We start from the raw sequence: 17,668 nt of genomic DNA, 5'->3' as shown, positions 1-17,668 counted from the left end.
AAGGATATACAGTGGACCCTGTATCTTTCTTTGGAAAGAAAAGTCCTGTCCCTTTGTTCCGAAATAAATAAGCTGCCCACACAGGTGCAGTTTTGTTTTTGGACTCTCCATTCTGTTTCATTGTCTATCTTCAGCCTCCCACTCTGTTCTTTACACAAGAATTTTCTCGGTAATTCGGTTGTTCTTGACCCTCAACATTTCTACTTAAATTTTAGGGTCCTGAATTCACATATCCTTAGATTCCAGCCGCTGACCGGTGCCTGGCACATAGTAGGAACTCAGTGAATAGCTGTTGTATGGATGGGTGGGGTGACACAGGGGGCCTCTTCAGAGATGGTGGGAAGGACCCGGCACCCACTCCCGCCCCGCCCCGCCCGTCTACCGCTCCCGCTGCCCCCGGAGGCGCGCGCGTGAACTGCAAGGGGGCGTGCTCGCCGGAGCGCGTCACTCCCTGCCCCGGGCCTGGCTCCGCCGCGCCCTCCCCGCCCCGCCGGAAGGGCGAACTCGCCGCGGCTGAACTCGGTGGCGGCAGCGCAGGGATGGTGGCGGCGGCGGCGGCTCCGGGCGTCAGCGGGCCGGGCCCGGACCCGGAGACAGCCCGGTGGCTCCAGTGGGACCAGGTGAGGGGCGACAGGGGGCTGGAGGGCCCGGACGGGTGCGGGGACCTCCGCCTGCGCCCCAGGGCGCCGGTGCCCCCGCTTCCTCCCCTTCCTCCGCTCCCGCGGGCGGGCGGCGAGCAGGGCGCTGCGGCAGCCAGGCCTCCTCGGGGCGGGCCGGCCGGCGTGGGGCCGATCCGAGTTCGTCCGGGGAAGACGGTCCCGGGACAGAGCAGCCAGCCAGCCCCCCGCCGGCTGCGGCTGCGAGTTGGAGAGTCGGCCCGAACCCCGCTGGGCTCCGGGGTCTTGTCCGGTTGCGGACCGCGCGTGGTCCCGTCACTCGGACCGCCGGCTCGTCCTCTGCGGGCCGGTGCGGGTCCCCACCTGCCGGAGTCGCTCCGTCCCGCCTGTGCCCTCGCTCCCGGGACGCCTGCCGGGCGGCTTCCCGTCCTCACCTCCCAGGGGCTTGGGTGCGAACTCGGGGCCCCCCGGGAGGGCCCGCCCGACCTCGGGCGTCTTGCCCGAGTCTCTGACTTTGCTGGGGTGAGAAGGAGCCCGGGACACCGCACGCCCAGCGCTGCCCGCTCTCCGAGGCAGGAACAAAGGGAGTCGGGGGGCAGCTCCGGACCTGCCTCCCTCTCTCCAGCGCGAGCCTCCCGCCTCCTCCTCGTTCCTTCCTGCGCGCACTGTGCGTTCTTGGCACGGTCTCCGCTCTCCTCTGCTGAGCTGGGTTCTCACGCTGTTCCTCGTGTTCCGGATCCGAACTTCAACGTGGCTTAGGCAGAGGGGCCTTCCCTGGCTCCCAGGGTCAAGTATTTCTCCCTAATACTCTCCCTAAACAGACTGCTCTGTTCCTTCATAGCTCTTATGTGATTGGTCCAAAAAAAACCCAAAACTAAAACTCGTTGGTTGCTCACTGTCTCCTGGGCTGACTTCAAAGGCACGAACGAGGTCCCGTGGCTGCTGCGAGGGACGCCCTTCTCCGCGGAGGGCCCAGCACTTGGTTCAATACTCTGCTGTCTTCTCTTGAAATTCTTAAAAATCGTTGAACAAGAAGGCCCGTTCTTTATTTTGCACTGGGACCCAGCAAGTCTTGTCGCGGCCCTGTCCACGCCTTCACTCTGGCTGTTCCCAGAGCACAGATTGTAGATACAGGTTCCCCGCACTCCGGAACTAGAGCCTTCCTGTGAAACCTTTGGTCAACTCAGAGGGCGCCCCGCAAAGAAGCAATTACCATTCATTTCTATGGACAATATTTTCAGCATTCTCAGACCTCAAAAAATAACCTACCAGGTGATACCAAATAACACATAAAGCCTAAAATAACCCTAATATATAGTAAAGGCAGGAATGGTACGATAAACACACACCAGGCTTTGTACCCCCATCCGTCCACTCTAGCAACGGACGTTCCGTTGTCTCCATTTCTGGAGAGACCGCTCTGCTACCAGCAGAGCCAACAGCAGTAACTTCGGCAGCTTTCATGAGTTTTCCTCTCTGTGTGGAGATCGTCGGGGTGCTCGATGCAGGCAAGTTCAGCATGCGCGCGTCTTTATTTCATTCATCACCATCACAGTGCTTTATTTTGTCAAGTTTCATGCTAAGCCTAACACTGTGAGCTCCTAGGCTTTTCTGCTGTCTTAGGACATCCTGCTAACAGATGCACAAAATAGCCGAGATAAAGCCCAGATGCTCACAGACACCGTTCACAGCTCTGGTGGCTGGATGCTGAGCGCAGTTCCCGGGGACGGGGCCTGGCGCACCTGTCGCTGCTGGGGTGCTGTTGCCTCGGTCACGGCTGCCGCCAAGCAAGTGCTGACAGCTATTTATTTTCACCTGTCTTTTTTCATCAAGGCAAAAATCCTCTTCGGGTTTCTTTCTTTCAGTTATCAGAAACAGGTACACCAACTTTTGGAAAGTGAAGGGTACCTACCTGTACCTGAAACATTTACTGAGTAAATGAAGGAGATGGCTGCCTGTCAGCAGGACCAGGTCTCCCTTTTCTTCACCCTCGGGCGGGGTTACCTGAAAGTCACATCCTGTCCCTGGATGCTACTGGCAACTCGGGGTGGTTTTTCTTTCCCTGAAAAGAAAACCTTGTAATTCTTTAGAGAGGGAAAATGTTTCCATTTCTGATAACTTAGTAACGTGCAGTGCTTAGAAGTCGTTTTGCTGGTAATGAATTGTTGATAAAACTTTCCCTTTGAAGAAATAAACACCTAATTTCCACACAATGTTGTATCTGTATAGAGAGGGGGGTACTTCCCCAGGTAGAGGCAAAGGTGATGTTGTCCTTTTTATTTTTTAGTATCTGCCACTTTTCTTCTCTTCACTCCCAGTTTCTTTGGTTTGGGACAGGTAGCGAGAGGGAACTTCCTGCTGGCTAAAAGTATGGCAGCCCTCCAGTTGAGCCTCCAAGGGTGACAGGTTATCCTGCGTTTCCACTGAGCCTTAACTGCTGTTCCTTTAGCTGCTGTCAGCTCTGGCCACTCCCACAGCTGATTCTCATCTCTGCTTCCCTTTTGACTTTTCATTCGTATCTCGGCCTCTTTTGGTTTCTCTCAGGCTATTGGTCTTCTATAGATATCAAAGGCCAATTGCATTTGCACTGAAAATCACCAGATGTTGGGTGTGGCTTTGAGGTTTCTGTTTTCTCATTCACTCAGCAAATATCTATTGAATTTCTCTTATGTTCCAGACCCCGAGCCCTTAACTGGGGGCACCTGCCTATCTGATTGGTCAGATGGTTATCTGGGATTAGTGGTCATTGCTTTTAACCAAAAAGGTATTGCTTTTACTTGGTTCCTTTGGAATCTGGAACAATCTGGAAATGTGGGCTCAGTTCCAGAAGGCCAAGGTTTTATTGCAATAGCATTTTAAAGTTTAATTATGTGGCCATATCTTACCTGCATGCTCATCTAGTGAAATGATGACTGTAAAATAGAAATAAAGAATTGACTCTGTTGTTGTTCTGAATTCTTATTTTAAAATGTCTGCTATGGAGTTAATGTGATTGTCATGTTTTCCCCATTCTTAACATTTTCTGCAAATGTTATTCAAAGAAAACAGGGCAGTGTAAAATGAACTTAAGTGATTCCTGTGAATGTCTATTTGAAGCTGTGTATAATAGAAAAGGCGTAAAATTCATACTTATCATGCAGTTTAAGCAAGTCTCTGAATCTCTGAGGCGTCTCCCGCTGTAAAATGGGGGTTTTGTTAGGTTCTGCTCCTTGAAGTCATTACACGGTTCCTGTCTGACCAGTTATGTGAAATCATTGTACAAGTTATAAAACACTACAAAAATAAGGTTTTGACTTAAATTTTATAATCTTTTACTCTCTGGGAAAATTTGAAGGTGTTAAGGAAGAAAATGAAGATTTGATTACAACTAAGTGCCAGGCAGAGAAAGGTGTTTTACATTACATTAATGTGAATCACCTCAAAACCATCCTACAAACGTTCTAGACTATTTGCCCAGGTGAATAGGGTTGGTGAGTGGTGGTGTGGCTGAGATTCCATTTTGTTAGACCCCCAAACCTATAAGTTCATTCCATTTTCCTAAAATTGCTTGCCTTGCTGGAAAAGAAAATAATATTTATATTATAAAGACTAAGTAGTATGTATGTCTATTCTAAAATTATTCTAAAACATACATTTCTTATTAATCGCAATATCACTCATTCTAGTTAAAAAACCTGACTATATATATTTATATATTATATATATATATAATATATATATATGGTGTGTGTGTGTGTGTATATTATATATATATATATTCCCTTCCCCTTCCTGGATAGTAGAATTATCGTGGGTTGTTGTTTTATATACAGTGGTCCCTTGTCTATCACAGGGATTAGGTTCCAGACCCCCCCTCCCTGCAATAGGTGAAAACCCGCTAAGTAGCGACCTTATATTTATTTTATTATATATATATATATTTTTTTTTTAAGGCTTTATAAACCTTTCCCACACTGTTACTAACCTTTCCCATACTCTTATAAACACTTTTAATTTTTTAGGCCCAAAAATGCTTATTTTACCGCAAAAATAATTAAAATAATAAATATATAAAATAACTATATACCGCAAAATCCCATGATATAGCAAAAGATCTGTGATACAAAATTAGATATATACAATTTTGAAATTTGCAATACAGTGAGACCGCGAAAAGAACTGTGATACGGCAAGGGATGACTGTATTTCAGATTTTTCCTTCTGTTATTCACCTGACTGTATCTGGTTTATACATTTCTGTTTTGCAGAACCCTTTAACTTTGGAGTCAGTGAAACAACTGATTGCAGAAGGCAATAAAGAAGAGCTACAGAAATGTTTTGGGGCTCGCATGCAGTTTGGGACGGCTGGCCTCCGGGCTGCTATGGGGGCAGGGACTTCGCGTATGAATGACTTGACCATCATCCAGACTACACAGGTACCACGGTTTTATGTGTCTGAGTTATTCTTCACCTACCCCCCCCCCCGGGTATTAAAAGATAAACTGAGGCATAGTAAAAAGTTTAAGAGTTTATCTGAGCAAAAGTCTATTCGAATCGGGCAGTACCCAACTGGAAATGGTTAGAAGGCCTCCACCAGCAGGATCTAGGAGAAGGATTATTGAGAAAGGGCAGAAGCGAAGCCAGGAGCTTAGTAGATCTGCTATAGCTCAAGCGGTTACTTTATTTGGGGACGCCCAGTTGGCTACTTGTGGTTGATGGCCCTCAGGTTTTGATTTCTTAATCTAAGGCATTTGTAAGCTTAGGTCTTGGTTTGCTTAACAGGTTTTGGTTTGCTTACTTGGGCTACCAAGACATTAAAGCCACCTCAACCTAATGGCCTCCTTGTTGGACTGATTTAACCCTGGGCTCCCTTTATAGCTGACAGACCTAATTTGTTTTAGTTATGTCCAGATCTTGTGGGTTCATCTAGGCACAAGGAGTCACACATTTACTCCGTAAAGTAAGGCTTGTGCAGTTGTTGAAGCAGTATTTGTTTCAAAGCTTACACAGCCATTTCTTCATTCATTCATATAACAGAGGTTTATTGAGCGCCTACTATGTGCCAGGTGTTGGGAATATAATAATGACTAAAACGGACTCATGGACCTTTCATTCCAGTGCAAGTTTACCAACTAAGCCAACTGACTTTCATGATCTTAAAATTTTTTGTTTCAGTCGTATAGATGCAAGCATTGAAAAGGTTTTCTTTTCTTTTTTAAAGATTTTATCTATTCATTTTAGAGAGGGGGGAGAGAGAGAGAGAGAGAGAGAGAGAGGGAGAGGGAGAGAGAAAGGGGAGGAGCAGGAAGCATCAACTCCCGTATGTGCTTTGACTGGCTGGGATCTCGAACCAACCACCTCAGCGTTCCAGGTTGATGCTTTATCCACTGCGCCACCACAGGACAGGCTGACAAGCTTTATCTAACTGCCAGAATAACCAAATTCTATTTAGGTTTAACACACAGGATAGGTGGAAATTATTGCCGAGTTCCCTTGCCTTCGGCTGTGAATTTTACCATCAAATTTAGACCCAACTTTGAAGAATGGCGATAAAGCATTTGGCAAAGCAGGAGCGGCCACTGAGGGTGGAGATCTCTGATTACGAGGGAGACGACAAAGAGCAGATTCTTCTGTCTCCTCAGCTTCTTGCCTTTGTTAAAAATGGAGGTTACATTAATTCTGGGAAAGAAAAGGCTGGGAAAGTTGACTGTGGTGATAACGTGTACCTGACATGTGCCTCCCAACATAAAAGGCGACTGGGCATCTTGTAGCAAAACCCTAATGAGACGACGAGTTACTGGGGCTGTAAGAACAAATTACCCAAAACAGTGATTTTAATCAGTTTATTTTGCTCACAAATCTGCAGTGTGAGCAGAGCTCAGTGGAGATAGGTAATCTTGGCTGCACATAGTATCATCTGGGCCAGGTAGGAGCTGGGAATCATCTAAAGGCTCCTTCACTCACACGTCTGTTGTTATTGCTGGCTCCCAGCTGAGATCTTAGCGGAGGCTGGGCCACTGCATGTGGCCTGGGCTTCCTTGCATTATGGAGCTTGGGATCGCAGCCAGACAGAGGGGCTGTGCCAGGCGGAGGCTGTATTGATTTTTATAACCTCGCCTCGAAAGTCACCCCAAATCACTTATTCCCACCATACTGTGTTTGTTAAAAGTGGGTAAATAGGGCTGCTCATATTCAAGGAAAGGGTACAGAGGCACCCACTTCTCACTGGAGGGGAACTCAGTGTCTCATGAGAGGAGCACATAGGATGGGATATATTGGTGTGGCCATCTTTGGAAAATTAAATTGGTCATACCTCCAATTAGGCCTAAGTGTAGGGGATCCTATGGGTGTCTCAGTGCATGTAGTCTTTTCTCGTGCATTGATCTACATCTAATTTCAGTCTATCCCCAGAAAGGGGGAGAGGTCTTAGGACCTATCTCATATCTTGTCTTCCCTAGAGGACTTAGTCTATGCTGGGAATAGATGCTGTGATAGCTAAGAAGCCTATAAAACTAAGATGAGTATATCCCTTAAAGGTCACCTCATACATCCAACTACACATTTGGAAAATTTTCCCCACAATCCTTACCACTCCAAAGTGGTCATCCAGTCTACACTGGAATATTTACAATAAAAGGTAAGGATGTTAAGAGTTAAGATAATGTTATGAAAGCAACAGGGCATTTAAAAAATCTTAGCAATGTTGGCCCTGGCTGCTTGACTTAGCAGTAGAGTGTCGGCCCGGCGTGTGGATGTCCTGGGTTTGATTCCCGGTCAGGGCACACAGGAGAAGCACCCATCTGCTTCTCCACCCTTCCCCTTCTCCTTTCTCTCTACCTCTCTCTTCCCCTCCCACAGCCAAGGCTCCCTTGGAGCAAAGTTGGCCCGGGTGCTGAGGATGGTTCCATGGCCTCCACTTCAGGTTTTAGAATGGCTCCAGCCACAACAGAGCAACGCCCCAGATGGGCAGAGCATTGCCCCCCAGTGGGCACACCAGGTGGATCCTGGTTGGGCACATGTGGGAGTCTGTCTGACTGCCTCCCCACTTCTAACTTCAAAAAAATACAAAAAAATAAGATCTTAGCAGTGGTTTCCAAGTGAGAGGAAAAGGATTCCCAGGACAAACACTCAGGCTCCCACTCTCAGCCTTGGGCAGTGTGACCTGGGGGACTGTGCTGGCTTTCTCTGTGGCTTGGGCATGCTGCCTGCTAGTCTCCAGTTTGGACTCTCCTAATGGGGCTCCCAAATTCATCTGATTAGAATTAAGAAGCAGATATATGTGAGTCAAGAACACCCCAGTGAGAAACAGGAGAGAGACTGGAGGGAAATTTTTATATTGTTTGCCTCATTCATAGAGATCATAATTTCCTCTTAGGTTACTTCACTGAGCCACAAGACATCGCTGATGGAGAACTCACTGTCTTCTGAAGTAGTTGTTCTGTCTTTAAACGGTTGTCATTAAAGAATGGTTTTATTATTTTGTGTCAAAATCAGTCTTTCTGTAGCTTTTACATATTGGTCGTGGTTTGACCTGCTGAAGTCTTACAAAGTCTGTCTCTCGAGTCATGGGGTAACATTTCAGCATTCTGAAAGCCTCCCTCGGTGGGCTCTGTGGCGCAATAGATAGCGCATTGGACTTCTAGTGATGAAAGCCTCCCTCATCCCACACTGAGTCTGCTCTTCGCCGTTCTTCCCTGTTCTCCCGGGTGCTCGGTCTCAGCAGGCTCCAAGGCCTTTTCAAACTATTTGGAGATGGGAGGATTTTTGGCTGAGTGCTTTTTGCCCCCTTTAACTTTGGAGCCACAACTCAGGAGTTGACCAGGGACAGAGGGAGGGTGCTGTCACTGCTCTGTGACAGCTTCTCGGTTCCTTCTGGGAAACCCACAAAACCAATATACATGTGTCCTTATGTCTTTGTGTTGCTCAGCCTTTGGAGATATGCCTAATGTAATGTTTTTGTCCAGGAAAAACAGAGGCATTCCAAATGGACCCAGCTCTGGCAACAGAGCTCTGACGTGTCCTCCCTACCCAAATTGATTTCCTTCAGCCAAAGTGAAGTAACTAATATGAACCATCATTATTATCTGATCAACCTTTATTCTCCTTTTTCTATGATAAAACCTCATTATCCCACGTACTAAATCTGTGAAATTCAAAGTTCACTGTTTCCTAATCTTTCGTATGTCAGATTGAAGTGATGTTATTGTGCCCTCTGTGATATAGGAATTGTGTGTTCTCTCATTTGTAGGCAAGTGTACTAGCCCACATTCTGCATACTTTGTATTTGTATAATTGGCTGTGTTATGCAATTGGACTGATATGGCCTCCTTAACACCTCTACCTGCTAAAAAACAATATCACAAACAGAACATGTTAGTACAGGCAGAAATATCTGAAACATTCCCCTGTCCTCAGGCACATAAAACTAGTATAAAAGGAGTATAGGCTTTAAAGGAAAAAAAACAATAAAAATAATGTTTCTAACAGCAGCACCTAGTGCTTTCTTGGTGTTAGATTCTCAGCACTTGGCATATTTTACTCATTTAATTCTTATAACAGTCCACTGAGGTAGGTTATTGTTACTGTTTCACAAAAGAGGAAACTGAGGCACCAAGAGGTTAAGGGACTTGTCATTTGCTTGCAGGTGGTGGAGTAGAGTCCAAACCCACAGACACTGCCTGCTTTTAACCCAGCATGAACCACCTCTAATCAGACCCAGGGAACATCCAGGCTCTGCTACTCATTTATCTGGGCAAGTCACTGAGCCTTTCTGAGCCTCAGTTTTCCCATCTGTAAAATGGGACTTCTTGGCAAAGCTGATCTGGGGTTAGTGATATTAGATAGTAAGTGTCCAGCATAGTACCTGATACATATAGATCAATGATACTTAAAGCTTTTGTTTTCCTGTTGGTCAGTTTGTTTAATTACAGATTCCTCCCCTCTCTGCTACAGTGTTCTCTTGTGGAAGTATAGAAAATTTGACCAATTTATTATATACATATGTTGCGTTAAAACATTTAGACTCTTTTAACCCATCGGGTATTTTTTTAGGGATTTTGCAGATACCTTGAGAAACAGTTCAGTGACCTCAAGCAAAGAGGTGTCGTGATCAGCTTTGACGCTCGGGCTCACCCAGCGAGTGGAGGCAGCAGCAGAAGGTATTTAAGGATATTCTGTTTCTTTGTAGTGTATTATGTGGTTTTATTTTAGATGAGCATATCAATAGCTTGCCTTTAAAAAAACGTTTGTCAACTACATTGCTTAACTACAAAAAATGATGGGTAAATTCTGTTTGCAACTTTTAAGAATTCTAGTTTTATGCTTGGGTTAAGAAAATAAAATTATTTTGACAATTTAGAATTTAATACATGTCTAAACAAAAGCAATTTTTCTTTAGTGAGAGAGAGAGAGACAGATGGACAAACAGGGACAGACAGACAGGAAGGGGAGCAATGAGAGAAGCATCAACTTGTAGTTGCGGCACTTTAGTTGTTCACTGATTGCTTCTCATATATGCCTTGACCAGGGGGCTCCAGCTGAGCCAGTGACCCTTTGCTCAAGTCAGCAACCTTGGGATTCAAGCCAGCAACTTTGGGTTCACGCCAGCAACCATGGGATCATGCTTATGATTTCATGTTCAAGCTAGCAACCCCACACTCAAGCCAGATTAGCCCATGCTCAAGCCGATGACCTTGGAGTTTTGAACCCGGGTCCTCAGCATCCCAGGTCTATGCTCTATCCAATGCGCCACTGCCTGGTCAGGTCAAAAGAAAATTTTTTAAGTGTCAACCTTGTTTCTCTTTCTTCCTTGTATGTAAATTTTTTCCTTCCACTACTCATAAGCCTTATGAGCTCCTTCCTGATCTTGAATGCCTGTTTCACGGTGCATTCTTGTAACATTCCCAAACCCATGGGACTCTCTTGTGTAGCTGTACGAGGAGGATGGTGATAATGGTGATGGTCATGATGATGGCGATCATGATGATGGTGATGCTGCTGCTGCTGGTGATGGTGGCATTGATGATGAGGATAATGATGGTGGTGATGATGGTGATGGTGATGATAGGATAGCAATCATCTAACTCAGTGGTAGTCAACCTGGTCCCTACCACCCACTGGTGGGCATTCCGGCTTTCATGGTGGGCGGTAGTGGAGCAACCAAAGTATAAATAAAAAGATAGATTTAACTATAGTAAGTTGTTTTATAAAGATTTATTCTGCCAAACAGTGAAAATCTGACATAAAGTACTTGGTAAGTAGTTATTAATATATGCTTTTAACTTGCTGTAACTCTGCTTTATAAATTTAATAAAGTAAAGTTACTTCCCTACTTTATAAATCACCATTACTGTGTAACCCGTGGGCGGTTAGAAAATTTTACTACTAACAGAGATACAAAAGTGGGCGGTAGGTATAAAAAGGTTAACTACCTCCGATCTAACTGAGTGCTGAGTGTGAGCTAGGCATCTAGGGATTTACTCGTTTAATCCTCACGACAACCTGTAAGGCATGCCCTTTTATCTCTGCTCTAGATCGTACCGTGAAAGAAGGAACCACAATTTAAGCATCAAGAAGCTGGCACCAGGAGTTGGCACAGTTTTTCTCTAAAGGGCAAAGAGTAAACATCTTACACATTGCGGGTCGTGCACTTTGTCACAACTACTGATTCTGCCAGGTAGCACAAACACAGCCATATGCAGCACATAACTGAATGGGCGTGGCAGCATCCCAGTAAAACCCTGTTTAGAAAATGAGCTGTGGTTTGCCAGTCCCTGCTCTTAACCATGTAATGTGACCCTTTTTTTTTCACTTGACTACTTCCCTGAAGAACATACAAACATTTAATATTAATGAAATTTTCGTTAACTTTACTTTGCAGGATGAGTTCATAGAGTCCTAACCTTTGCCTTTCTGGACTCTTAGACTAAGAAGCATTCATGGGCACAAGTGTGCGGCTGTGAGGAAGGGAATGTAGACAGGACGCAACTAGATGACATCAGTCCCCAGATTAAACTCAGGGTGACCTAAGATTTTTGATCTTCAGTTGTGGGTTATAAATGTGACTTTCTTTTTTTCCAACTAAGCAAGAGAGAAGCTGTAGCTCTCGGGGATAGATGCACATAAAGTACATTTACAAGAGAGTAGTGTACAAACCAGACTATCAGTTTGTCAGTTTCCAGTTTGTGAACTTACAGTTAGCCTTAGATCATACACATGTGTGACCCCAGGCAGGTCATATCCTCCAGCCAGAGCATGTGCACGGCGTATATGCGGCAACCTCTACCTGTGTAACTTCTCAAATTTCTTCATTTGAGGCTGACTGCCCTGTGTCTGATTGACAGATCCTTTAGATTTGCTAACATTGTCAATTAGGTTTGTTAACATTAACAATTGTTAATGTTGCCAATAGAGATACCGCCATTTCTTGCTCTGGCCTTGCTCTGGGGCCACATTATTTCCGGAAAGTAACTGATGTTATTAACTGTACTTAATTTATGGTTCAGGTCTCAGAGTCAGATGGGATGGGATGGAGCAGAAGCTCAGGGTGGCTATCACCTACAACAGGCAAGCTTTTAGAGCTTGTCACCTAAATACTAAAAATGGCAAAGCATTCATAATCAGTCAATGGAATCTTTTTAAAGAGTTGAATACTACTGATGTCTCCAAATTTTTCCTAAGGAAATGTTTATTTGTTCTTTAATGTTCCAACTTTAAAGATGGGGGGGGGGTGCCCTGGCCGGTTGGCTCAGCAGTAGAGTGTCGACCTGGCGTGCGGGAGTCCCGGGATCTATTCCTGGCCAGGGCACATAGGAGAAGCGCCCATTTCCTTCTCCACCCCCCCCCTCCTTCCTCTCTGTCTCTCTCTTCCCCTCCTGCAGCCAAGGCTCCATTGGAGCAAAGATGGCCCAGGCGCTGGGGATGGCTCCTTGGCCTCTGCCCCAGGCGTTAGAGTGGCTCTGGTTGCAGCAGAGCGATGCCCCGGAGGGGCAGAGCATCGCCCCCTGGTGGGCAGAGCGTCGCCCCTGGCGGGCGTGCCGGGTGGATCCCGGTCAGGCGCATGCGGGAGTCTGTCTGACTGTCTCTCCCCGTTTCCAGCTTCAGAAAAAAAAAAAAAAAAAAGATGGGGGGGGTGGTGGGAACTAAGTTATAATTGTTAAACATATTCAGAGAACACACAGAGTTTTTTTAGTGCACATTTGTAACTTAGTTCATATATATCATGTATCTAATTATATATACAGTGCCGCGTGTCTCCTTGGCCAATGTTAAGAGAGTGCTTCTAAAGTCAGCCTGACCCGTGATAAATGTTTCATGAGGGTAAAAGTGACTTCCATGCCATTCATTTTAGTAAATACAGTTTAGATTTCAGATGTTTATTACATTTGTTTTTGATGCATTTTGTATTTTTATGACTTTCCCCTATGTAGAAACCTTTTTTTTTTCTGTCAAAATCTTTTTTGTATTGCTCTTGATGCTGAGGGTTTCCAGTTGTTAAAGTGCAGAGGTCTCCTGTGCTCCAGCCAGCTCCCAGAATTTGGAGAGAGAATGAATGATCTGGTTAATTCCATAATGGCATAATGTTACTCACTGGAAGTAAATTTCTCATTTATTGTGCTAACGTATTTCACTCCAAGCATGAAGAAAGACTTGGTGCTGTGTGTCCTGCCCTAAGCCACTTGTTGTAAAAGTTAAGAAAAAATGTCAATGACAAAGATTTAAGTCTTCTAAGGGCTGAATAGAGCCAAGATGTGTATATGTCATATACATAGATGTCATATACTGTCGTATACATATATATATGACACACGCACGTATGCCAACATGCCTTGTATATGACAATAAGATAATAAGTAATCAAATGCTAGTCTACGTGGTCTACTCTGGATTGTGATAGTTTGGGGTTATATCTTCTTAGTCTCTGCACTATTGACATGTGACTTCATATTGATCCAGACAGTTCTTTTTTGTGGAGGACTGCCCTGGGCACTGCAGGGTGGTTAGCAGCGTCCTTGACTTACACCCGCTACCACCAGTAGAACCTTACATCTGTGCCTAGTGACAACCCAAACTGTCTGATGCCCCATGGTCAAGAACTGCTGAGACAGACTGGGAGTTGAAAGACGGGTGTATAGGCCTGGCTCTGCTGCTAAGTGACTGTTTGACATGGGGCACATCATCTGGCCTTGCTGGGCTTTAGTCCCACTTCTGTAAAGCAAAGGGGTAGAATGAGATGACTCTTAAGGTTCCTCCAGCTGTAATGTTCTCTGCCAGTGGAAATACATTAATGTTTTCCTTGATCTGGCTGCCATACTCAGTCTAAAGAAGCGTTCAGACATTTCCTTCTTCACCGTCACCTGCGGCCCTGACAGTATGTTCTCTGTTCTCCCCGTCGTGCTGCATTTCCAGGTTTGCCAGACTGGCTGCAACCACGTTTATCTCTCAGGGGGTTCCTGTGTACCTGTTTTCTGACATAACCCCAACCCCATTTGTGGTAAGTAACCGGTTCATTCTATAATTTCCTGTCACAGGGTTGGGGGTGGGACAGAGCTGAATTTTACAGTCTTTAATACTGTTGAGAATTGGATATTTGAATGACAGAAAAGCTTCAAGGGCAGTTTGCCTTTTATTGATACTTACATTCAAAAGATATTTTAGCTAGGTAACAAATTATCTTTTGTTTGTGTTTTCTCTTTCTCATTTGGTTTGTAGTTCTTTTTCCGTCTAAGTCTGAATTCACTGCCCACCATGTCTTACCGTGAATATTTTTGACAAGTTGGTGCACCAGCTTTTTGTACAAATGTACATTCTAACTATTATTCATGGCCAGTACAGAAAGCATGCTTGACATGTTTTAGTAAGATTTTTATCAAATACTTAATGTGGCAGAATCAAAAGAAAAGAGTCGTAGGGAGTGTGGCAGCTGTTGTTTTTATGTAGATAGACATTTTAAGATTGGGACCAGATGCTAAGAACCTATTTTTTAGAAATTAAGTGAAAAACATGATTTCAGTGCATTTGCTTAGGTCAAGTAGAAATAAAAGTGTACAGATGCAAGAGAAGTAATGTCCACTGTTTTGCGTGTACTGTCTCTAGTGCACTGACAGGGAGATAGAGCACCTTCAAGGTTGTAAAAACCCAGTAGACACTCAGTGTCACATTCAAATGTAGTCAGGTTTCATTATTTGATGGGAAAATCGCAGTGGTCTTCTGTATATCTAAGTGTTAATAGCGATTATTTTTATATCAGACCTGAATTAAATGAGTGTCTCACGATCATTTCCCACTCCATGGAGTGGTTCTCCCCTTTCCTTTGCTCCAGAACACATGGGGGCTGTGATTTGACTCCGAAGGGGACAAATAGCCTGCAGTGATTCTTAATACAAGGGTGGAGGGGACAGACGGTTAGAATCCTGTGTTGCCTGTGCACGGTAAATCTCACGTGCAGCCGCAGAGGGGACAACCCTGCCCTGCTACCCATTTTGAGAAGTCGTGTTGTAAAGATAGAAGCCAAGTAGAAATAGAAAAGAGGGAGATTTTCTTCTGGAGTGCAAGATAACTAAGCAAGCTGTAAAAGCATTCTTTATTTCCTCAACTTCTTCCTTAAAAGTGACTATGGGGAAGGAAAAGAAGAGAAAGCAGTTGGAGGAAATAAACTGAATCCATAAGCTTCTGTCCCAAGAAGGAAGCTTTAAAAAGACTGTGAAATGGAAGATTAGACAATCTTATGGTTTGGAGAGTTTGCTAGCTCTACCAAGTAGAAGAAGATGAGGAGAAGACACCTAAGAAAATATTCTCCTTTCTCATTAGGGTACATGTCACAGAATTTTGAGCAGTGAGTTAGTTCTAAGGGTAAGAAGAGTATATATTGCTTGGGTCTGGCAGGAAAATATTGAATGACACACCGTTGTATTTATGTGTTATGTTTCGTTAAAGGAAACAAATTGGTACAAACAAGCAATATAGTTATACCAGACATTTTAACTATACCTAATGTGTTTGTTTAAAACTGTTCTTGTTTCCTGTTACGACAGCCCTACGCAGTCTTGCATTTGAAACTTTGTGCTGGAATCATGATAACTGCCTCCCACAATCCGAAGCAGGACAATGGTTATAAGGTCAGGTATTTTTACTTTTCTGTCCAGAAAAGTATGTATGTCCTTCTTTGTGAACCCGAAACCTTCACAGTTTTGGGGGTCCGGGAAAGGAAGGGATGCTTTTCCCTTAACCTGAAACGGTCTGTTCCTACATTCTCCAGGTCTATTGGGATAACGGAGCTCAGATCACGCCTCCTCATGACATAGGGATTTCTCAGGCTATTGAAGAGAATCTAGAGCCATGGCCTCAAGCTTGGGATGATTCTTTAATTAATGGCAGTCCACTTCTTCACGACCCGAGTGCTTCTGTCAGTAAGGACTACTATGAAGACCTTAAAAAATACTGTTTTCACAGGTAAATGGGTTGTAAACTCATTTGGCTGAGTTCAATTAATGTGATTTAGCCAGATTCTATCAGTTTTTACTTCCGTTGGTTCATATGCTATAGCTGCATGAGATTTCAGAGGCTGTAGATTGGGGCTTGGTAACTTTCTTTAAAAAGATAGGTAGTAAATATTTTTGGCTTTGTGAGCCATAGAGACTATGTCACAACTACCCAACTCTGCTGTCACAGGAAAGCAGTCATACATGATATGTAAATGAGTAAGTGCAAGTATAGCTCCGTAAAAAGAAAATGCTTATTTACAAAAGCAGGAAGCTAGCCCATAGGCCACAATTTGCTGACCACTGTTATAGATTCATATATATGTATGTGAGTGTGTATGTGTGTTTACATATATGTGTGTCTCTGTTTGTATGTATGTATGTGAAAAACTTGCTGAAATGTGTTGAATAAGAAACACTGACTTTTTTTATTTTTCCAGAAATTTTCTGTGCATATGCCAGCATATATATGTGTAATATACTTCAAAACCATAAGTAGGAGGCCCTGGCCGGTTGGCTCAGCGGTAGAGCGTCCGCCTGGCGTGCGGGGGACCTGGGTTCGATTCCCGGCCAGGGCACATAGGAGAAGCACCCATTTGCTTCTCCACCCCTCCCTCCTTCCTCTCTGTCTCTCTCTTTCCCTCCCGCAGCCAAGGCTCCATTGGAGCAAAGATGGCCTAGGCGCTGGGGATGGCTCCTTGGCCTCTGCCCCAGGTGCTAAAGTGGCTCTGGTCGCGACAGAGCGACCCCCCGGAGGGGCAGAGCATCGCCCCCTGGTGGGCGTGCCGGGTGGATCCCGGTGGGGCGCATGCTGGAGTCTGTCTGTCTCTCCCCGTTTCCAGCTTCAGAAAATTAAAAAAAAAAAAAAAGATTAAAAAAAGGAATATCCTGTGTGTGTGGTTTGTTCTATGCCTTTTCTCCCCCAGTGAATTTGTCATGGATGCCTTCTCTGTTAGCCCCTATTAATTAGTCCTGGCCCTTGTTTTTGTAATGTCTGCTGTGCCGGTTTATTTAACCCAGTGACACAGACTCAGTAATTACCGTGAAATAAGGAGCAGATGAGCGGAGTGACAGTGTTGTCCCTCCATAGTGTGCTCAGTTGGATCGTTCCCCTAGCAGGAAACCACTGATTTTAAAGAAGTGAAACTTCTAGCTTGTCTCTAACATTGTGTTTGTTGGACCACCCGGGAGTGGAGGCTCCTGGGTAATGTGTGGAGTCCCTGTGCCATCTGATGGGAGCAGCCATGTCAGCTGGGTGTCACCATGTACAAATGTGGCCCAGAGTGGCCAGGTCAGCTGATTTCTTCTCCCTATAAGAAACTGGAAACCTAGATCTTGTTTGTGAAATCTCCTAATTTTTAAATGTTGGGAGCAAACAGTCCATCTGCGAGCCTTCCCTCCGTCCCTCTGACTCAGCTTCACAAAGACTAAGGGGTTCCAGCTTGGGGCTCCTCCAGGGAGCTCTTGAGCCGTTACTGGGGTGTGTGTGTGTGCGCGTGTGTGCGTGTGTGTGTGTGTGTGTGTTAGGTACATTTCTGGCATCAGAATTGTATCTGCACCTGCATTTACAAGGCTGTTAATCATTTACGAACT

General features: G+C 44.9%; 1 protein-coding gene across 1 annotated transcript in view; it reads left to right on the top strand.

Annotated features, from left to right (window-relative positions):
• The first annotated feature begins 461 nt into the window (after nucleotides 1-461).
• PGM2 (phosphoglucomutase 2) overlaps nucleotides 462-17,668 on the top strand; it is a 36,287-nt gene continuing 19,080 nt past the window's right edge. Inside the window, exons 1-6 of the mRNA XM_066279803.1 lie at nucleotides 462-620; nucleotides 4,865-5,032; nucleotides 9,648-9,754; nucleotides 14,004-14,088; nucleotides 15,629-15,712; nucleotides 15,853-16,046. Coding sequence (XP_066135900.1) covers nucleotides 540-620; nucleotides 4,865-5,032; nucleotides 9,648-9,754; nucleotides 14,004-14,088; nucleotides 15,629-15,712; nucleotides 15,853-16,046 — 719 coding nt within the window. The 5' untranslated portion in view covers nucleotides 462-539. The remainder of the gene's footprint in view (nucleotides 621-4,864; nucleotides 5,033-9,647; nucleotides 9,755-14,003; nucleotides 14,089-15,628; nucleotides 15,713-15,852; nucleotides 16,047-17,668) is intronic.

This window comes from Saccopteryx bilineata, chromosome 5, assembly GCF_036850765.1.
Source record: "Saccopteryx bilineata isolate mSacBil1 chromosome 5, mSacBil1_pri_phased_curated, whole genome shotgun sequence".
Classification (NCBI taxonomy): Eukaryota; Metazoa; Chordata; class Mammalia; order Chiroptera; family Emballonuridae; genus Saccopteryx; species Saccopteryx bilineata.
Note: the sequence above shows the minus strand (reverse complement) of the source record. Positions and strands in the feature narration are given on the sequence as shown.